Raw genomic sequence first — 23,568 nt, forward strand, 5'->3', positions numbered from 1 at the left:
AGCTAATTAAAATGTGGGGTTTTTTTGGTTCAGATTTACAAATTAGGCCTCAAATTTGGTTCAACTGAATCTTTTCAATTCTAGTTTTGGCATAACTGGGATGTGGGTGGATGGATTAGGGGTGTGAATGTGTGTGTGAATGACATTTATTTCTCATTTTGGCCCCATTTTATTTGTTGACAGGGCCCACCACTACCCAGGCCCATCTGATCAGTGGGCTAATAATTGCGATACCCTGCTATAATATATCGGTAGTATGGGCCCCATGATTACTGCTGGGAGGCCTTATTGGGGGCTACATTTGAGCAAACCATGGCTGCATGGCTGCCAAGCACTTTATTTTCCATGATCCATGATGTACTGTATTATACTAAACATATTAATAGTGCTTTAGAATATATACTCCTGCTGAAAAGTGCATAACAAGGCAATAGATGTACAGTACATCCCAGTGGATTATACAGTTGGAGAAAATGTTAAAAGCAAGGATTATGGCTATGGAAACTGCTGAGCAAAGTATTATATTTTCCCCGACAGCAGCAGGATTAATTCCTTGAAGGAAAAACATTCCTTATTGATAAGAAGGATTGCTTTGCAGTCTGTTGTTCATATCCTTTGCTTTGGTTTATCCCCCATAGAAAGCTCCCTTTTTCTGCATATATATATATATATATATATATATGCGCATGTGGGGGGAGCTCTAAGTGCTTTACAGCTGTTACAAACCAGATGGTTAGTGTATTCTTAAAGGGACACTCTGTCTTTCTTATTTATTTTTTATATTGTAATGCAAATATTTGGAGGGAAATGTATAAAAAATGTTATTTTGCTTTTCCTACCTATAAGCAATATCGCCTCTAAGCTGCATGCTCTTGTTCAAGCACACATATTTTGAGGCCAGTGCACACAATAAATTGTGGTGCGCACAAAGAAATTTTTGTGAAAATACAATATGTTAGCATATTTGGCCAGTGCATGGCTTTTTAAACTTCTTTGCTCGTCCCCCAAAAATACAGATCAGTGGAAGGGATTTGCATTAATTCAAATTCAGATGAAGATTGTATATGGGCACTGATACATTCCCATCTAACATATCTGTTTGGAATCTAGATGATTCCAAGAAGGTTCTGATTGGAAATAAGGTACCTTGCCCAAATGGATCCTGTACAGCCTTTGCGTTCTGGGATGAATGTAAATATACTGCCATAGATATTCTTCGAGTCACAACTGAATAGCTGATATGGCAACATATCGTATGCATATAACATTCCAAGGTCTCTCTAGCCTGTAGTGTTGTAGGGGATAATGTGTTGGAGAGGATGGTAGGCTGGAGAGGGTTGGTAGGTTGAAGGGGACGGTGGGTTGGAGGGGACAGTGGGCTGGAGGAGACGGTGGGTTGGAGGGGACGGTGGGTTGGAGGGGACAGTGGGCTGGAGGGGACAGTGGGTTGGAGAAGATAGTCGGTTGCAGGGGATAGTGGGTTGCAGAGGATAGAAGGTTGCAGGGGATAGTGGCCTTAAACCAGCTGCTTATTTTTGTATTCCAGGCTTGGAGGCAAGTTTTGGTTGGATAAAAACCAGGTGTACCTGTACTTCCAAATAGAGCTTCCTGTAGGCTGCCAGTCCACATAGGGGCTTCCAAATACCCAATCACAGCCCTTATTTGGCACCTCCAGGAACTTTTTCATGTATGTTTTGCTCCCCAACTCTGGCTCACAGGTAAAAAAGGTTGTGGATCCATGCTCTAGCTGATGTGATCACCAATATTTAGCCTGTGTTTCCTATGTTATTGGTCAATAGTCATGACACTATACTGGAATGATCCCTTTAAACACAGAGCTGTGCCTCGCCTTTAATGCCTCAGACTTGAAAATTGAAACCATTTGTTATGGTTGTTCCCTCCCTGTTTTTTTGTATCCTATTTAATTTTTTTGGCCAGGCTTTCTACCTTAAGTCAATAATCTCCCTGTACTGTACTTATCATTTACTTTTCAACCAAGACACCCAGGACAACCTGAAATACATGTAACCAGTTCAGCAGAGAGAGGAGACATTCTGTGCCAGGCAGAGTAACAGACTCTCGTGGTGCCAAGTGAATTGTCAGAAGGTCCTGAGAGCAGCCATCCAGAGATGGCAGGGTGCTGTGGGTGCTGGGAGAAGTTCTCGCTGTGGGAACGACTGGTAAAGGCGTATAAATATATGACTGAGATATTATCTGTGACTCACACTTTCAAGGAGCCAGCTGACGGCACCAGGAAGCCGAGCAAAATGGATATCAGCCGGCTGGAGGAGCAGTATCACTGCATTAAGCAGAAGCAGAAGCAGCAGACCCACATCATTGTGTTTAAAGCAGGTACGTGGGGTAGATAATCACTTTTTAGAACTAAAAATGAAGCAAATGCTCCCCTGCTGAACCGAGGGAGTTTCAATAAAGGTAACTTTAAAACGTGGTAAGAGTCCCTCACTCACTCACCCATCTCTCATTACTTAACTATTACTTATTTACCTTTTATTACTTATTATGTCTTAGTCCACCTCTTCTTCTCTGCCCACCCAACCTTATGTCTTCGCTCTAGCTGTGCCCCCCAAAGTTTCTGCTGATGGAAGGGGCTGGAAATTGTACTTCAATAACTTGTGTTCGTGGAAATATGGTCCCTTCCTTTATCCCCTGCTATTATCTAGCTTTACAGTGCAAAATATCATTACTATTATTGTTGTTATCACATATGGTTTATTTTTTAGAGTACAGCATATTAAGCAAAACTGTAATTAAGGGTAGTGATGAAACCTACTGTACAGCATTGTGTCATACATTGGAGCTTTATAAATATGTTATTATTAGTAGTAGTACAGATATGGGACCTATTATCCAGAATACTCAGGACCTATGATTTTCCGGATAACAGATCTTACTGTAATTTGGATCTTCATACCTTAAGTCCACTAGAAAATAATTTAAACATTAAATAAACCCAATAGGCTGGTTTTGCTTCCAGTAAGAATACATTGGAGCTTTATAAATATGTTATTATTAGTAGTAGTACAGGTATGGGACCTATTATCCAGAATGCTCGGGACCTATGGTTTTCCGGATAACAGATCATACTGTAATTTGGATCTTCATACCTTAAGTCCACTAGAAAATAATTTAAACATTAAATAAACCCAATAGGCTGGTTTTGCTTCCAGTCAGCATGACCGATATCTTGGTTTGGATCAAACACAAGGCACTGTTGTATTATTACAAATAAAAAAATAATCATTTTTAAAAATGTGGATTATTTGGATAAAATGCAGTCTATGGGAGATGACCTTCCCCTAAATCGGAGCTTTCTGGATAATGGGTTTCCAGATAAAGGATCCCATACCTGTAGTAGTAGTATTATTAATAATAACAATAATAATAATATCTGACATTCATAAAAATGCAATTAACTCTATTTCGGGTGGCAGTAGCCTCAGGGTCATTTCTCAGAAGAGGCAGGACCACCGCAGTGTTGCTTAGCACAACTATATGGCAGCGCAAGGAGCTTGTCTGGGTGCAAGTACCTTTACTTATGCAGGTCAAAAATAATAGAACAGTCTATGGCACCCAGTACGCACTGGCAGAAAGGGTGGTAGTGGGACATGAGGGTCGCCTTTGAGTGAATACACCTTCCCATAAGGAAGGGTCCCTGAAAAAAGCTCCTCTAGGGGTCTTCCTCAGTAATAATATTTTAAAGGAGTTGTTCGCCTTTCAGTTATCTTTTAGTATGATGTAGAGAGTGATATTCTCAGACAATTTGCAATAGGATTTCATTTTTTATTATTTGTAGTTTTTGCATTATTTAAATTTTTATTCAGCAGCTCTCCAGTTTGCTATTTGAGCAAAGGTCCAAATTCCCCTAGCAACCATGCCCTGATCTGAATAAGAGACTGGAATATGAATAGGAGAGGGACTGAACAGAAAGATGAGTAACAAAAAGTAGCAATAACAATACATGTGTAGCCTTACAGAGCATTTGCTTTTAGATGGGGTCAGTGACCCCTATTTGAAAGATGGAAAAAGTCAGAAGATAAAAATACTTAAGAAATCTATAAAAAAAAGAAATAATGAAGACCAATTAAAAAGTTGCTTAGAATTGGCCATTCTATATCATACTAAAAGTTAAGTTAAAAGGAAGTTCTTCTAAATCCCTCCTGGAGGAGCTGTTCTGTAGTTGCCTATAGACAATGTCTCAGCTGAGGGAAGCTGTAGCACACAGATAACAGGTATCCGGAAGCCTGTTATCCAGAAAGTGCCAAATTACAGGAAGGCCGTTGCAATCAAATATTTAAAAATTTTAAAAAACGATTTCCTTTTTCAGCTGTAATAATAAAACAATAGCTTGTACTTGATCCCAACTAAGATATAATTAACCCTTATTAGAGGCAAAACAATCCTACTGGCTTAAATTAATGTTTAAATGATTTTTCAGTAGACTGAAGGTATGAAGATCCAAATTACCAAAAGATCCCTTGTCTGGAAAACCCCAGGTTCGAGCATTCTGCATAACAGGTCCCATACCTGTATATAGGGGGGATGGGATTTGTACATATGTATCAAATCCAATTTACAAAGACTGAATGTGAGGTGAACACAATTAGATATACTGTTCTGCGTAAGAGAAACAATATGGTTACTCCAACTCCAATGTGTATAAATACATAACATAAAAATGATTTGTTCTTTGCACACAATAGCCTATTGTACCTTGCTGGCTAGTTCATTTATATGAACAGTTTTGTGTGGGTGTAGCCTGTGGGATCACTATTATTAAACCTACAGGGTACCTGACGTATACTGTATAAACTTTTTTCTTTTTTTTTTTTTAAATATCAGCTTTTGATTTTTTTGGTGTAGAATCCGTAATCTTCTGATGAGCATAAGCTCTGCCATTTGCCTGTTCCTTTAAGCAATGCCCCAGCCTAAAGGATCTCATGATAATGCTGATTATAAAGTAAATATATACATATAACTGAAGTTATACATGACTGGCTGAACTGCTGTTAATAAATAAACTGTGTTTGCCCCTGAGCATTCCTGTCTGTGCATTGTAAAGTTCAGAGCACAACTCTGGCTTCAAGGCTGATGGTACCGAGATGTTTTTCAGCCATGAATTCACCCCCTTTCCTCCCCACTGCCTGCAACCGACCTATAAACAAAGTTACAGAGATAATTTGGGTTGAAAAAACACAAAAGTCCATAAAGTTTAACCCCCAGGACATATATGTATACACTTTACTGGGAAATGTCTGACAATATCAGTACATTAAAGGAAAACTATACCCCTAAACCATGTAGGTCTCTATAAAAAGATATTGCATAAAACAGCTCAGCCCTGCTTCATGTAAATAAACCATTTTCATAATAATATACTTTTCTAGTAGTATGTGCCATTGGGTAATCCTAAATAGAAAATTGCCATTTTAAAAAATAAGGGCCACCCCCTGGGATCATATGATTCACGGTGCACACAAACAAACCAAACATGTTAGGTCACATGAGCCAATTAACAGACAGTTCTACCTTTTGCTTCCACACTTCTTCTTGTTACAGTTAGAGCTGCAGTATTTCTGGTCAGGTGATCTCTGAGACAACACACAGACCATCACAAAATGGTGATTCAAGGCAAAAGATATTACAGGGCAAGATTTAATTAAATATATATACCAGTTTGATAATATTCTTTTAATATGCCACTTAATATGATATAAACTATCTGTTGCCAAAGTATTCATTTTGGGGGTATAGTTTTCCTTTAAGGCAGAAAATGCTTGTTATAAGGTGGTATGCCGCATTGCTTATGCTGTCACCCGTTTGGACTAAAGAGGGGGACTGCAGCATCTGTAACTACCAATAAACAACACTTAGGGGTTATTTATTAAAAGTCAAGTTGCGAAATCTCGAAGATTTTTAGTTTTTTCACTAGACAACTCAAATTTATATAGGGAAAAAAGTTTTTTTTTTTTCCATGATTTAATATACCCCAATGCTGCAATCTGCCTGAATCTGAAAATCTGCTATTCAGACCTGTTGAGGTCCTCTTTAAGTAGGGTTGCCACCTTTTCAAAAAAAAATTACTGGCCAGTGGTGGGGGTGGGAACTAATGGGGTGGACTGTGCCGCAAAAGGGGTGGGTCAACATGGTCCTGCCACAAAAGGGGGCGGAACACGTTGCGCGATGTCCAGAAGATGAAGAAAAGGTACGTTTCCAACTTGGGGGCCAAGGGCTTTTGTTAAGGGTATTACAAATTTACCAGCAACTACATTGGCAGTAGATTTGTAATGCCGGCCCTGGCCTTGGCAGGTGTTTTACAATGTTTTATAAGTCAATGGGAGAGGCACCTATCCTAATTTGAAATTCTGTGCTGGGTTTAGCCCAAAATCAGACTTTTCAGGGTTTTCAGGCAAAAACTAAAAAAATTGGGGGGAAAGGTTTGAGGGTTTTTTCAATAAATCAGCTAGAATCGGGCATGGGAGTTTGGTTGAGCTTTTTTATAAATATTATAAACATAATAAATTCAGATTTTATTAAATACGACCCTTAATATGGGCACAATTTACAAAGACATGTTTATCAAAGGGGTCAAAATGCCAATGTGACTGTGCTCTTTTATAACTGCTTATCTACACCGCCAGACCCACTCCTCCAGGAAACCAATGGCTTTCCCCCCTGATTACCCCCGATCTCAGCCGCAACAAAGAATGTGTGAAGGGGGGCAGCCCCAGTGGGTCCCAGACACCTCAGTCCAATGTTGGTGGCAGAGGATTTAGCTGTAGAATCAGAGCAGGATAAGGTGTTCTGAATTAATCTATCTAATTTAAAGGTGTAGTTCATCTTTAAATTAACTTTTAGTATGATGTAGATAGTGATATTCTGAGACAATTTGCAATTGGTTTTCGTTTTTTATTATTTGTAATTTTTGAGTTATTTAGCTTTTTATTCAGCAGCTCTCCAGTTTGCAATTTCAGCCATCTGGTTGCTAGGGTCCAAACTACCTTCGCAACCATGCATTGATTTGAATAATAGACTGGAGTTTGAATAGGAGAGGCCTGAATAGAAAGATGAGTAATAAAAAGTAGCAATAACAATACATTTGTAGCCTTGCAGAGCATTTGTTTTTTAGATGGGGTCAGTGACCCCCAATTGAAAGCTGAAGAGAGTCAGAGGAAGGAGGAAAATAATTAAAAAAAAAAAAAACTATAGAAAATAAATAATGAAGACCAAATGGAAAGTTGCTTAGAATTGGTCATTATATTATACTAAGAGTTAACTTAAAGGTGAACTACCCCTTAAAGATGGGACATATAAACCTCAGAGAATAAACACATATAAATTGCACACTTGAATGAGGATTAGTCTGTAAATATTTCCATAAAACCAGATTAAACAAACCTCACTCCTGTTCCTGTATTGTATATATGCTCAGCTGAGAAGCCATAGAATACACCTAATACATTTCAACCCATCCTGGGTCTTCATCAGTCCTTAAGGGTAGGAACATGGTCAGATTCGGGGAGATTAGTTGCCCGGCAACCAATCTCCTCTTCTTCAGGGCGACTAATCTCTTGCAGACTAGAATCGGAATTGGCGGCAGGATGGCACCCAGATGGCACTTGGAGCGATTCGTTTTACAAAGTCGCTCGAAGTTTCCTTGTGAGGCAACTTTGGGCGACTTCGGAAAACGAGGCGCATCAATTGCCATCCCGCCGGCGATTTTCATTCTAGCCGGTGGGAAGGCAGTTCGGGCGATTAGTCACCCTGAAGAAGAGATTTGTCGCCGGGCGACTAATCTCCCCAGATGTGCTCGTTGCCCTAAAATGCATAAAAAAGCAGAAAGTCACAAAAATAGCTTTTCTGGCTTTTTGTTTTCCTTCTTATCGAAGTCCCTGATTAGGGTTTACAGCTGTCAGATGTATTCTATGCCAATTCTTTTTTTCATCCATACACTTTGAAGTTGTAAAATGGGCCAGCCCCAAGGAGTTAGTTTCTTCTTCATTAGGGTATGCTATTTGTTTATTTTTCCTGGCCTTTGTCTCTACATCAGCAGTTCTCAAAAGGTTTTTAGTCACGAGCAGTGTTTCAGGAGACAAGTGAATTTGTGACCATCTACCTATGGTTAGTAGGGGGATATCTAAGTACGTAAACTTTAATTGATGGAGAAGCTAAAGAAAGAGACTCAAGAACTAGTGCTACTCAGAAACAGGATCCTCCTCCTGTGTGCCATTACCCTAAGAAGCATTGAAGCTAGATTATTGCTAGGGAAGGTCCTCAGATATAAGAAAGACCATCTATGTTTTCTGGTGCTAGCATGCCCCACCAGCGTAAAGGTTACATATGGTGTTATTTTGATTGGATGGTTTCAATGCTATTGGCACTGAGGCACACACTAAGCTGCCGTCCTGGAGAGAGCAATGCCACCCACACATATACCAAGAATGTTCCTACTAAGTGCCCACAGTATGAGAATCAAACATATGTGACCAACAGAAAATGCATACAAACATTGCTTTTTAATTGTCAGTAGCAACTGATCAGCAATTAAATTAGATCACTCTATTTCAACTTCAAAAATGAAAGTTGCTACAGACAACTGCACATTATTAGTAAACCAACCGCACTGCAGCATCAGTCTCCCTTTAAGCCACATTTTAGTTTTTGTTTGACTGCTGTGTAATGAAGATAATGTAATCATTTCTACGGCCATGCTTAGGCTCAGGGACTTGTATTCACCTACAATAATCTAAGGGCAAACAGCCATTGTTTTTCACTTCTTTACCTTTCAGGCGTGACCCTAATAATCTCCGACAGATATCAGAACCTGCTTATATAAACTTTATGTAAGTCTGATGTGCCCTTGACTGAGCTAGAATGGAACTAACATACTCAAGTCTTCGGCAAAGATTGGCTTCTGGGTGTTTTTGTTCCAGATGCACTGCTTAGAAATAACTGCACAGGCTGCTTTTTAAGCAAGAAATAATTCATATTAAATTATGGAAATCTGTGTATATGTTTCCCATGGAGGTGCAGCCACCCCACAGGCACTGTTGTCTCTGTGACATCATACAGGGTGATTGAGATGAAAGAAAGCTTCCAGGTGTGAGCCAAGGTCCCGCTATAGTCAGGTGTTGGGAATGTCCTGCAAGAGTAGCAAAGGATCTCCAGGTGGGTCCATTCTGGGAAAAATCCCATTAGCCCTTTATTATTTCTATCACAAGCCTATATAACCTCTATACCAGTTGTCCCCAACCAGTGGCTAGTGAGCAACAATTTGCTCACCAACCCCTTGGATGTTGCTCCCAGTGGCCTCAAAGCAGGTGTTTATTTTTGAATTCCAGGCTTGGAGGCAAGTTTTGGTTGAATAAAAACCAAGAGTCCTGCCAAACAGAACCTCCTGTAGACTGACAGTCCTCATAGGGGCTACCAAATACCAATCACACTTATTTTGCACCACTCAGAGCCATTTTTCATGCTTGCATGTGTTGCTCCCCAACTCTTTTTACATCTGAATGTTGCTCATGGTAAAAAAAAGTTTAGGGGCCTCGACTCTATACAATTTGGGACTGACTCCATCTAACTATAGTGAGAGTGTGGTTTTTATGCACCAAAACTTTCTTCCAAGCTAGAAATTGAAAAATAAGCACCTACTTTGAGGCCACTAGGAGCAACATGTTGCTCATGACGAGCCATTGTTTGGAGACCACTGGTCTAATGTTTTCTTGTGGGCCCCTAGCATCCCAGTCCGATATCTCAGCCCTCTTGCTCCACCTCAGCCTTGATGGTCTAGTGACTAAGGTAGTGATCCCCAACCACTAGCTCATGAGTAACATGTTGTTCTCCAACCCCTTGGATGTTGCTCCCAGTGGCCCCAAAGCAGCTGTTTATTTTTGAATTCCAGGCAAGTTTTGGTTGTATAAAAACCAGGTACACTGCCAAAACAGAGCCTCAATGTAGGTTCACAATCCACATATGGGCTACCAAATGGCCAATCACAGCCCTTATATGGCACCACAAGAACATTGTTCATGCTAGTGTTGCTGCCCAACTCCTTTTACTTCTGAATGTTGCTCACAGGTTGAAAAGGTTGGGGATCCCTGGACTAAGGTATGAAGAGTGGAATGTGATCCAGAGTGGGGAAATGAGTACAATTAGGGGGTTATTTATCAAAGGTGGAGTTTGTGAGGCTAAACATCTTCAAATGGTTCAAGGACCTCTGACATTGACTTCTACATGACCTCGACAGGTTTTAGCTGGAGTATTTACAGATTCTGGCTCTTTGCAGCTCATGGGCATAATTAATCTCGAAAAATTCCAGTTTTTTTATTATCCCCAAAAATGTGAGTTTTTACAGAAACTACCCTCAAAAAACTTTAATTTTTAGGGAAAAACACAGCTCAACCTTAGATAATAGCCCCCTTAAAGTTACAGACCAACAGTATCCTAAAAAGCCCCAGTATCCCAGTACCAGTTGGGCATATAGTAGTGCAGTTGGAGCACCGTGTAGTTGGAAAATATGGTCCAAAGCAAAAAGATCTCTACCTCTTTGAGCAAACTTTCCCCGTGCTGCTCTCATAAATGAACCCCCCCTGTGAGATACTAGTAATGTTGTTAGTTTATATGTGCCATTAGCACAGCTTGTAGTGATTACTTTTCATTAGCTCTATTGAACAGCAGAGGGATAGAAGCTTTGGCTCCAAATCACCCCATTTAAGTAGAAGGACAAACATTAGAAAGCACTGATGGATGTGTTATTGACTTAGCAAATGCTGGGCCCTTTGTTTGCTGATTTATTGTGCTATTTGCTTTCTTGGCTTTAGCACAGGACTTTAAAGTACAGGTGGTTTAGAAATGGCACATGTTATAGGTTATATAATATGCCAATATGCCCAGCTCAGGTACGTCCAACCTACTGTTGAATTATAACTCCCAGAATCCCTAAATACTTGTATTTGTCAAGGTGTGCTGGGAGTTGCATCAGAACCACAAGAAAAAAAATCTTGGAGCTCGCTCAGTTCAGCTGAAAGGTATAGAATGTAATACAGTCACCATAATCTGGTTGCAGTAATGCCATGGGGCAAGTTTTAATTAGGGATGTAGCGAACCGCCGAGTATGTGTTCGCGAACGCCGTTCGCGAACACCGGCAAAAAATGCGAACAGTTCGCGAACTGTTCGCGAACTTCGAACATCCGAAAATCGTTCGATTCGAACGATCGAAGGATTTTAATCGTTCGATCGAAGGATTTTAATCGTTCGATCGAACGTTTTTCGTTCGAATCGAACGAAAATCGTTCGATTTTAGCGATCGAATGGTCGAACGATTTTGACGCGAACGCCTATTGGCGAACGTCGCGCGACGTTCGCGAACTTGCGGCGGACGCGAACAGTCGAAGTTCGCGCGAACTAGTTCGCCGGCGAACAGTTCGCTACATCCCTAGTTTTAATTATCCAGATTATATGATTGGAGGCGAGAATTAAATCACCATGGTTAAATAACACTCATTAAGGGCTCTTACATAGGAAAAATGCAGCATGTTGCGTCTGAACCTGCGTTCGGCGCCTACACGCGCCTGAGTGAGTACAGGCCCATTTCAAATAATGACTTGCGTCTATTCCTGCGCTCCCCTGCGGCTGAACGCCAAAAAACGGAACGCAGGGGAGCGCAGGTCGGAACGGCCGTGTGTAAGAGCCCTTAGACAGGTGTTAATTGATCAAGTGACATGGCTACTAGTGGTGTGCCAGAAAGGTTTGTTTGATAGGTCATATTGCAGACCCATTATTGGTATTACAAGTATGGGATGTGTTATCTAGAAACCCGTTATCCGGAAAACTCCAAATTATGGAAATTGACTACATTTTATCCAAATAATCCAATTTTTTTTTAAAAAAATATTTCCTTTTACTCTGTAATAATAAAACAGCACCTTGTACTTGATTCCAACTAAAATATAATTAATCTTTATTGGAAGCAAAACCAGCCTATAGGGTTTATTTAACAGTTAAATTACTTTTTTTAGTAGATTTAAGGTATGGAGATCCAAATTACGGAGATCCGTAATCCAGAAAACCCCAGGTCCCGAGTATTTGGCATAACAGGTCCCATACATGTATTATATTGCAGGCCCTTTACTAATATTATTATAAACACGTACTTCTAAATCACCAACATGTTCTGCAGCACTGTACAACAGAAACAAATACTCACCAATACAAGAAGTAAAGGGGGCTTATCAGTGTCGGACTGGGACACCAGGGGCCCACCAAAAAACCTTAGATCAGGGGGCCACCCAAACACCTTAGACCACTCTCAGTACAATTATTCTTCCTCACTCAACCTCTATTCTCCTAGTCTCTTTTCTTTACATACTATAATACTATAATCTATTATTCCATCTATTTGGCTTCTTTGTTCTCATAGAAATAGGGAATGGCCATGAAATAGGCCAAATATTTAGCAGGATGAGGGCCCACTGACACCTGGACCCACCGGGAGTTTTCCTGGTATCCCAGTGGGCCAGTCCGATACTGAGGCCTATTATTACTTATAACCTATGGGTGGTTGTTCCAGCTCTGTGAGATAGCCCTCCAGTGCCAGGCTATGGGCAGATAGGGTTGCCACCCAGACGCTATTTCACCGGCCTAGCCGGTAAAATACCAGCCAAGGCCGGGGCCAGTATTACCGATTTATTGGCAATGTAACTGCTGGTAAATTTGTAATAACTAGTCCTATAATCCCAACACAATCACTATCTGACTTTGATCCACCCCTACCTGTTTCCAATTTCCTCTCCTAGTTTGCCCCCTCTACACCGATCTTGATGCAGTCGGTGACATCACAACTCTGTCCCGATTTACGGTATTAACCCACCCCTGATGTCCACAAACCCGCCCCCTCACAGATACACCCCCTCCCAGGCCACACATGATAAAAGGTGGCAACCCTATGGGCATATTTAGCGGTTGTGTAGTAGTCCTCCAATGCATAGATCTGTGTCCCCTCACCATGTGGAACTGCATGTCCCACGTAGCTTCATATGTGTGTAGCTACTGGGCATTATGGGTGTGCCTCGCAAGAACACTTCAAGCTATTTAAGAAACCTGGAGTGACGGGTGTGTTTCACCAATGGCTATTTATATTATTGCCCCATTTTCAGGAGTTAAGCCTGTATTTCATATTTTCCATAGGCAACTAATCTTCTAGTCCGCCATCATCCTTAGGGCAATGACACAAAGTGCTACTATGTAATCGCTCAAAAGGCTTTTTTGAGCAATTACACGATATGAGTATTTTACCAGGGTATTTTCTGGCATTTTGTAGCCGCCACAAATCACAGGCAACAAATAGCACGGTGTTTATTACCCTTAAAGGACAAGGAAACTGTAACTAAAGAAGTAGCTAGAAATGTTGTACATGATGTTTTGTGCTTCTGTACCAGCCCAAGGCAACCACAGCCCTTTAGCAGTAAGATCTGTGTCTCCAAAGATGCCCCAGTAGCTCCTCATCTTCTTTTCTGCTGATTCACTGCACATGCTCTGTGCTGCTGTCACTTACTGAGCTTAGGGACCCACTCACAATATACAGTACACATAGAATAGAAATGTCACAATATAAGGCTGATTAGCAAAAATTCAGATAATTAGTACATGGCAGATCAGAAACCAGTGCAGTCCCCCCGGTTTTCCAATGTCACAGGAAGTTTCCTTGTGAGGCAACTTTGGAAAAACCAAAAGTGACGCTTATGCCATCCCGCCGGCGATTCACATTCTTGCCGGAGGGAAGGCAGATTAGTGTGCCACCACTCTTACTCTTCTGAGAAGGCTTTACATTACATGTTGGAACGTTGTTGGTGGGATTTGCTTCATACAGGAGATGTTTGGGATCACGCAGGCATTCAAATAGATCCCACAGGTGTCCAGTTGGGTAGGAGGGATCTTTGCAAGCCAATCAAATCCAATCTCATCTCAGCAAACTGATTCTGTATGGACCTACTTTGTATATAAAGTCATTATTGTGCTGAAACAGGACAGAGCCTTCCCCAAACCGTTGCCACAAAGCAGAAGGCACAGCATTTCCAAGAGTATCATTGTATGATATAGTGGCTCCTGTGTTAGTATTAATGGGTGTGCATACCTCTCAAAATATTGGAAATAGAAACAGGGACAAAAAGATTTGCTGTGTGGGGCCACACCCCCTAATTACCAGGTCCATTTTACAAAATTTGGCAGGTTATGAAAGTTTGAACACATTTCTGTGTTTTTTTATGTATTATTACAGTTTTGCTAATGAAGGTGAATTGCCCTTTATGCTGTGAGTCTAAGTTCTCCCAAGAGACCTGCTTATCTTAAATTGTCACAATAGTATCTAAGTGCACCTGCCACATATTATGGGCTTCAGAAACTTTGTATGTTTTTCTGGCTGTTCATTGCAGGAGATCAAAGAGAAAGTTGGGACATTTCAGTAACAAATAAAGGACTGCAGGTTGCGCTGTCGAAATCAGGACTGTCCCGCAAAAAACGGGACAGTTGGGAGGTATGGGTTTGGCCTTTATAGCCAATTCCAATCATTATAAGGCATGGCCAATTCTTTTAATGCACCAAGGTGACTTGCCGGAAGCTTTTTGTTAGATGACTAATTTCTTGTTTTGGGCACTGTTAAGCTCAACGAGTGGGTGGCAGACTGCAAAGGATCATGCAAGGATTTAGCATTTAATGAAAGTATCAGGACACAATCATATCCCAAGGTCCAAAATGAGATGCAGGACAATTATTTGGGGAACTGGCTGGATCAGGGATGATGCCTTAATGACAGGTGTGACCTAGGCGTGTTCAAATGAAGAAGGGAAGATAATGGCTCATATAGGTGTTAAATGTGAGTGAGTAAAGATTTCCATGAGATGGCATAGTGTGCTTATTTCAGCAAGCTATAAGAGCTTATCTGCTGTGTTTTTATAAAGTATATATAAAGGACACATATAGACAAATATATACACTATACCTGTACCATAAAGGACATATGTAGGTGTTGGGCAGTTGTAGCCCAATACAATGCCTGTAACATCTCCAGTGATGTCAATGGCACCCAGTGCTATTCAGGGTATTTTGAGAGATTTCTAGCTTAATGGCCAAACGGCAAATCAAAAATGCGGTACTTTTCCTTTAAAGTAGAAGAAAAGCTACCAAAGCAGTTTATTGCCAATAGATTAGCCACAATAGTCAAACTATAACACTATATTTATAATGAAGCTCTAGAAGCTGACTCTGTTTGTTTAGTATAGCAGCTGCCATATTAGCTTGGTGGGACATCACTTCCTGCCTGAGTCTCTCCCTGCTCATTCATAGATCTTGCCTCAGATTACAGCAGGGAGAGGAGGAGGGAGAGGAGAAAACTGAGCATGCTCAAGCCCTAGCCCTAGAGGGTTAAGCTGAAAACAGGAAGTCTGATACAGAAGCCCATGTGTACACAAAAGAAATGTGGTGTTTCTTTTGACAGGGGACTTGGAGCAGAATTACTTTGAGGGTTTACTGGTGTATTTATATAGACCTTTCTGATAAAGCTTACTTAGTTTTAGCCTTTCCTTCTCCTTTAAATTGACTTTAAGTAAGATTTGTATTTATTTATGGCTTATTTATAGCTTTTTATTCAGCAGCTCTCCGGTTTGCAGTTTTAGCAATCTGTTGCTGGGGTCCATATTACCCTAGCAACCATGCATTGCTATGAATAAGAGGCTGTAATATGAATAGGAGAGTCCTGAATAGAAACATGAGTATTAAAAAGTAGCAGTAAAAATACATTTGTAGCTGTACAGAGAACTTTTGTTTTAGACAAGGTCAGTGACCCTCTTTTGAAAAGCTTGAAAGAGTCAGAAGAAGACTGCAAATAGTTCACAAACTATAAAATATAAATAATGAAGACCAATTGAAAAGATGCTTAGAAGGAGCCTCTCCATAACATACTAAAAGTTAACTTAAAGGGGAAACACCCATTTACTAAACTGAGCCACTGTTTGAACAATGTAAACAGGCTAATTAGTGCACATTATAAAGTCTACTGGTTATTATGTGCTTACACTGTTTTAGAGGGGTTTGTGCCCGGGGCAGTGGACAACAGGAGAAGAGATCTGGTGTAATTTGGATTTATTTCATGCACATACAGGAGTCACTCCATAGCCCAACTGTGTGCAATGTAAATGTACAGCATGCAAAGCAGGTTTGGGCAACCCATATTGCTAACATACAGTTACAGTCTTGTTTCTCATCAATAACACAAGGGCGTTTCTGCAAAGTGGTTACTATAAGGGTAATTAATATTAATTGCAGCAGTGAGTCAAGGGAAAGCTCAAACTGAGGCACCGGTTTGTAGAAGTAAACAAAAACAAATCATTACAAAATAGGAAAATTCTGTATGAGGACACAATGGCTTCAACAAAATAATACATTTGCCTTTATAATAACCCGGAATACATTGGGACTAATAGGTATAAAGATGCACGTGTCCAAGCACAAGATTGGTCTTGTTCAAGTGTGACTTGTCTCATTGCCTGCTACGGGTTTCTGCCCTAAGGGCTCTTACACACGGGCGGTTTTTCCTGCGCTCCCCAGCATGCTGCAGGTGAAATGCAACATGTTGCGTCCCACCTGCATTTGGCGCTTACATGCGTCTGTGTGAGTACAGCCCCCTTCACAATAATTGAGTGTGTCTATTCCTGCGCTCCCCTGTGGATGAACTGAAGAAATCGCAACGCAGGGGAGTGCAGGAAAAAAAAAACATGTGTAAGAGCCCTTATCAGTGGCGTAACTACCGGGGGAGCAGGGGGTGCGATTGGGCCAGGGCCCGCACCCCCTCAGGGCCCCCCGGTAGATCGCGCGCCACTGAGTTTTTTACTAATTGCGGTTATACGGAGGGGGGCGGGGGCCCGGCTACACGTCACGCGCCAGCGCCCGCCCCCCTCTAGTTGCGCTACTGGCCCTTATACAGTCTTACACCTTAATTAGCAAACCTGTTATCTTAAAATTGAACTTAAAGGGGTAGTTTACCTTTAACATACTATTTCGTAGGACACAAAGATATTTGTAAACAATTTTCTCTGCAGATTTAGCTTTTTGTTCAGCAGCTCTGCAGTTGCTAGGGTCCGATGAACCCTGTAACCCTAGCAACCCAGAAAAGGTTTTTGGACGACAGACTGGAAGATAAATAGGGGAGCCCTGTACAGAGAGATAAGGAATAAAAATTGTAGCCTCGCATACTGTTGGTTTTTTTTTTTTCTAGTCAACAACCAGATAGCATTGAAAATTGCAAGTTGGAAAATCATTAAAAAAAGCTATATAAGATAGAAAATATCAAGACCAACAAATGTGACAAAGAGTGAGACATTCTATAAAGTACTAAAAGAGAACTTAAGTGTGAACTACCCCTTTAACATTGCATTTCTTTCCGAGTCATCCCTTGTGCTGGTGCATGTGCATATAGGAAAGCCATGAAATTTACTATATTTCATATGTGCCAGTCTGGAATCAGTGCAAAGGAATTAAAAATAAGAAAATATTAGAGTGCCCATACACATGCAAAGGATCTACTCCAGTCTACTGTGTTGTTAAAGGGGTTGTGCACCTTTCAGTTAGATTTTATGATGTAGAGAGAGATATTCTGAGACAATTTGCATTTGTCTCAATTTTCATTTTAATAGTTTTTGAGTTGTTTAGCTTTTTATTCAGCAGCTCTCCAGTTTGCAATTGAAGCAATCTGGTCCTAGGGTCCGAATTCCCCCTAGCAACAGTGCATTGATTTGAATAAGAGACTGGAATATGAATAGGAGAGGCCTGAATAGAAAGATGAGTAATAAAAAAGCGACCCCCATTTGAAAGCTGGAAAGAGTCAGAAGAAGAAAAAGGCTGATCCTTTTAAAACTATAAAAAATAAATAATGAGGCCACATGAAAAGTTGCTTAGAATTGGCCATTCTATAAAACTAAAAGTTAAAGGTGAACCACCTCTTTAAAGGAGATGATTGCGAGCCCAGAAACCCTGGTTAATGATTATATTCTATTAAGAGCAAATAACCACCCATATCATTTAAATCACTGATCCTACCCCACAGAGGTAGCGATTCCTAGCAGAAGTCAGCCAGCCGTTACCTTGTATGCAGTTCATGAGAACATTGTGGCAAGGATTTCAGATATCAGAATATACTGCAAATATGAATAAGAACTGAAAGTACTGGACGGACTGTGCGACCGGGTCCTTGTCCTTGTCTGCCTACAAAGCTAAAGCTTATTGCCTGGGAGAATAATGTCATACTGGGTGCTGGGTGTTTATTGAGTTAATATCTGCCCTTTGTTGTTAAAGGAAAAAGTATACCCCAAAAATGAATACTTGCGCAACAGATAGTTTATATCAAATTAAGTGGCATATTAAAGAATCTTACCAATCTGGCATATATATTTAAGTAAATATTGCCCTTTACATCTCTTGCCTTGAGCCACCATTTTGTGATGGTCTGTGTGCTGCCTTAGAGATCACCTGGCCAGAAATACTGCAGCTCTAACTGTAACAGGAAGAGATCACCTGACCAGAAATACTGCTGCTCTAACTGTAACAGGAAGAGATCACCTGACCAGAAATACTGCAGCTCTAACTGTAACAGGAAGAGATCCCCTGACCAGAAATACTGCTGCTCTAACTGTAACAGGAAGAGATCACCTGACCAGAAATACTGCAGCTCTAACTGTAACAGGAAGAGATCCCCTGACCAGAAATACTGCTGCTCTAACTGTAACAGGAAGAGATCACCTGACCAGAAATACTGCTGCTCTAACTGTAACAGGAAGAGATCACCTGACCAGAAATACTGCAGCTCTAACTGTAACAGGAAGAAGTGTGGAAGCAAAATACACAACTCTGTCTGTTAATTGGCTCATGTGACCTAACATGTATGGTTTGTTTGGTATGTTTGTGTGCACCGTGAATCCTACGATCCCAGGGGGCTGCCCTTATTTTTTAAAATGGCAATTTTCTATTTATGATTACCCAATGGCACATACTACTAAAAAAAAGTATATTATTATGAAAATGGTTTATTTACATGAAGCAGAGTTTTACATGTGAGCTGTTTTATGCAATATCTTTTTATAGAACATTTTTTTACATTGTTTGAGGGGTATCGTTTTCCTTTAATGGGCCAATAAGCCCAAACCATAGTGCCCTACTGCCCTTGGCTTTTACAGTATCTAGAACTATTCGTCCAGTGCCGTCAGTAAGTCTGTGCTTTGGATAATATATAATTTACCTATATTTTGCCTGATATATTTTTGATACCTGGGCCTATATGTATGTATGTATAAGGGGTGATTTACTTTGCAAGTTTACTAAAGGAGTACAATCATTTAGGCAATTGTAAAGACAGGGCTCTGTTGCAGCCTGCTGGTGCTCCCAGTATTTTACCAGCCTAGTCAGTAAAACATCTGCCTGGGGCAGAGCTTGTATTACAAATTTACTAGTATATGAATTAGTGATACCCTTAAGGGCAGAGACATAAACTCAGATTTGGGGAGAGGTACATCCGGCGCCCCCCTGAGGCACAAGCCCCATTTGGTTTCCCCTAATTCCGACCCTGAGGTTATGGCCCGCCCCCTTTCATCACCACTCCCCACCCACCAGTGAAAAGAATTGCAAAAGGTGGAAACCCTATACATAAATTAGAGGACAGGTAGGGGGCAAGAGTATAGGGTCTTCTACCACCCCCAGCCTGGCATTTGAGGATTCTAGGGTTACCACTTTTTTTATTACCAGTCTTTAGGTCAGGGGCGGGGCGTGATATCACGACTATGACATTTGGGGGCAGGGAAACAGGTCGGTTGAATGGAAGAACGGTGGATGGGGCAGGAAAATGGGAGCGGAACTGGGCAGACTGGGTGGGGAAATTGGTTAGAATGGGTTAGAAGGGGAGATAAGAAGCAGAGAGGGTAAGACAAGGGAGGGATTTATAGGGCATTTCAAATTTACCTTACCGGCAAGCAGGGCAGCCATCAGGGGGGGACAGGGGGGAGAGTTGTAGGGGGCCCTGAGGGTAAGGGGGGCCGGCCACACCACACTTACTTGATTAGCCGGGCCCGCATCTTTCTGAGAGCTGTTGACTTCGGGAAGGCATGGATGTTTAAGGGGCCCTGGCAACCAATTTTCTTATAATGTGGGGGGGGGCCCTGGCCACCATTTTTTTTCTCATGTGGGGTCCTAGCCACCAATATTTTTTAATGGGGGGGCCCTGGCCACAAATGTTTTTTTATGGGGGGGCCCTGACCACCAATATCTTTTTACTTTTTATTAACATGTGGGAACCCTAGCCACCAATATTTTTTTTGTTTTTTCACTGTGTGGTGGGGAGGGCGGACCTGTAGGTGGGGCTTGTGATGGGCTCAACCCAGGGGGCCCAGGAAATTTTGTCGTTTGTTGTTTCTGATGGCGGTCCTGCCGGCAAGTAATTTGCTGTCTAGGGTGGTCAAATACCAGTCAGTTGGCAACTTCAATTCCCGCCTATATGAGCACAGAATTGACCAAACTGACATTACAGTATTCATTTTGCCATAGAAAGAGCCATATGTGCAGACATGTTGATTTCTATCGGTGCGTTTATTTACTGCTAGTTTATGTTTCAGGTGAAAGTGAACTCATTTCGGGGGAACCCATGTTAAACACAGTTGCGGTCAATGAAGTGATCAGAAAACAAAAGTCTTTCGAAGAGCAGATCCCGGTGAAAGATGTAATGCTGGAAGTGCCGGATAAGAGTTACCTGAAAGAGAGCGACGGCTCGTGGCATGCACACCTCAACATTCACCGCATGGTGCAGCTAGACTGCCAGTTTGGGATACAAAATGGCAGTGTGAACAAAGTGAGAGCCATAAACTTTGAAAATAAGAGGCCGCCATTTAATCGCATGGTGAGCTGTGACACGGTGTCCAACAATCATAAAGAGCGCCGCTCCCTGGAAAGAAATGGCCGAAGCTCTTCTGTGGACAGCCCGCATGGCAGCTCCTACAGCAAATGTTCACTGCAACACACAGTCCCAGCGTCCTGGGCAAGCTTAAAGCTTTCTTCTCCCTCTGATAAACTCACATACTATCCATTCCCCCAGAAGAAAAACCCCCGGATATCAGAAACAGCCAGAAAGCTTGGTTTATATGTAACACATTAAAGCAAATATTTGCACTGGCAGCCAGAAGGTTAATGTGACCCATGTGCCTGCCCCACCTCTTCATTGGGCAGAAGGAAACAATGACTTTGGTTTAAGAAGAAGAAACACGATAAAAAAATAAATAAAAAAAACACAGTCCACGTGGCAATTGCTGGGTTGTTTTATAAGGCTATTTACTGTAGTCTTAATGAATGGGGAACTTTATCTGCCGGATGTGCCACGGGGAAAAATAAATATAAGGGGATTATTATCATTATGGTGTTATAACTTACAATATTAAAAGGCTCATTAACCAAAGCAGTGCAGATAGAATAGTGCCAAAAATTGTGTCATTTGCTCAGCTGCCAATTTTTTGGGGCGTTGGTGGATCATGAACAGGGTTATGTGCAAGGCCAGGGTGGATTAGGAGTGTGACATATATGCATAGGGCATTTTTTTTTTTTTCAATCTACAGGTATGGTATCCGTTATCCAGAAACCCGTTATCCAGAAAGCTCTGAATTACGGGATGGCTATATCCGATAGACTCCATTTTATTTTTTTCAAATAATCCAAGTTTTTTTTAAAAATGATTTCCTTTTTCTCCATAATAATAAAACAGGATCTTGTACTTGATCCCAACTAAGATATAAATAATCCTTATTGGAGGCAAAACCAGCCTATTGGGTTTATTTATTATTTTGTTTAATAATAAATGAATATGTTTAAATGATTATCTATTAGACTTAAGATATAAAGATACAAATCACAGAAAGATCAGTTATTCGGAAAACCCCAGGTCCCGAGCATTCTGGATAACAGGTCCCATACCTGTACTTGTTTTCAGGGCCCGTGGCCTCAGGGGGGGGGGGCTGCTGTTTTAGTAGTCTGGAACCCCATGGCAACTAATAGTGGCCCTGGATTTATATGCAACACCTATAAATGTAAAACACACAAAGGGAACTTTGTATTTACCACCCAGTTAAGGCCAGAGCACTCTGCAACCATATTATTGGCAGACATTAATGGATTACCACAAAGAGGCAAATAATCTAGGCTATTATGTATCCTACTGTGGATATATTGTATCCTACATTTAGGGGCTGATTCATTAAGGGTCGAATATCGAGGGTTAATTAACCCTCGATATTCGACTAGGAATTGAAATCCTTCGACTTCGAATATCGAAGTCGAAGGATTTAGCACAAATTCTGAGATCGTACGATCGAAGGATTATTCCTTCGATCGAACGATTAAATCCTTCGAATCGAACGAATATCCTTCGATCAAAAAAACTTAGGAAAGCCTATGGGGACCTTCCCCATAGGCTAACATTGACTTCGGTAGCTTTTAGCTGTCGAAGTTTAGGGTCGAAGTTTTTTTTAAAGAGACAGTACTTCGACTATCAAATGGTCGAATAGTCGAACGATTTTTAGTTCGAATCCTTCGATTCGAAGTCGTAGTCGAAGGTCGAAGTAGCCCATTCGATGGTTGAAGTAGCCCAAAAAATAATGCGAAATTCGAAGTTTTTTTACTTCGAATCCTTCACTCGAATTTAGTGAATCGCCCCCTTATCTTACTTTGCCTGTTTGTGGGAATCACTGTACTTAGCCCCTTGTGTTCCAGTATAGGTATAGTGGTATAATTATAATAAAGAGAGCAGGCGATGGTGGGGCCCATGGAGAGAGGGGTCAGGTATTAACCTGCTGGTTATCCCACCTCCTCTCCTGCACACGTCCCATGCTTATCTGTTCCTGCCCACCCTACTGGTGCAGGAGGCAGCAAGAGAAAGCGGTTCGCAGGTGGAGAAGAAGGTGAGGCTCAGGGATATATTTATATATAGTCATATCTCCCAATATCCCTAATCAGCACATAAGGTAGTTCCTGATCCATGCAACTTTCTGATAAGCCTTGTTCCTCTTTTCAGGGACAGTTCCACCAGACTACAGACACATGTCAGATCCCAGCAATGCACCATCTATTCATGAACAGTAGGGGCGCTGTTGCTGCCTGATTCATTTGTGCCAATGCACATATGCAGAGAAGCAATGGTCTGTGCTTGGAAAAAACACAGCTCCGTAATCAGAACATAACAATTAATAGCAGATAAACACTAATTACAGAGCATCGTTCCCTTTAATGGATTCTGCAAATGAGGATGAACCAAGGAAATTAGATATGTATTTTTATTTGTAAATTGTAATTTAAAATAATATGATTTTAGATTTTTATAGAAAAGAACTTTTATTCTACATGAGCCGCATGGGACGCTGCAGGCAAGGCTGGCATTTTTTTTAAATTCATGTGAATGTTATCAACTATGGTGTTGCATTATACTCATTTGAGTCTAAATTCTATAAGCATTTTAGAACATTGCAAATTTGGCA

The 23,568-nt window shown here is 41.1% G+C and overlaps 1 protein-coding gene across 1 annotated transcript; it reads left to right on the forward strand.

Annotated features, from left to right (window-relative positions):
• Positions 1–1,757: 1,757 nt before the first annotated feature.
• LOC108718726 (uncharacterized protein C9orf152) lies at positions 1,758–21,698 on the forward strand. The gene is made up of 2 exons (XM_018267113.2): positions 1,758–2,352; positions 20,668–21,698. The coding sequence occupies exons 1-2, from the start codon at positions 2,130–2,132 to the stop codon at positions 21,201–21,203; spliced, it is 759 nt and encodes a 252-aa protein (XP_018122602.1). The 5' UTR covers positions 1,758–2,129; the 3' UTR covers positions 21,204–21,698.
• The last annotated feature ends 1,870 nt before the right edge of the window (positions 21,699–23,568 follow it).

This window comes from Xenopus laevis, chromosome 6L, assembly GCF_017654675.1.
Source record: "Xenopus laevis strain J_2021 chromosome 6L, Xenopus_laevis_v10.1, whole genome shotgun sequence".
In the NCBI taxonomy this organism is placed as follows: Eukaryota; Metazoa; Chordata; class Amphibia; order Anura; family Pipidae; genus Xenopus; species Xenopus laevis.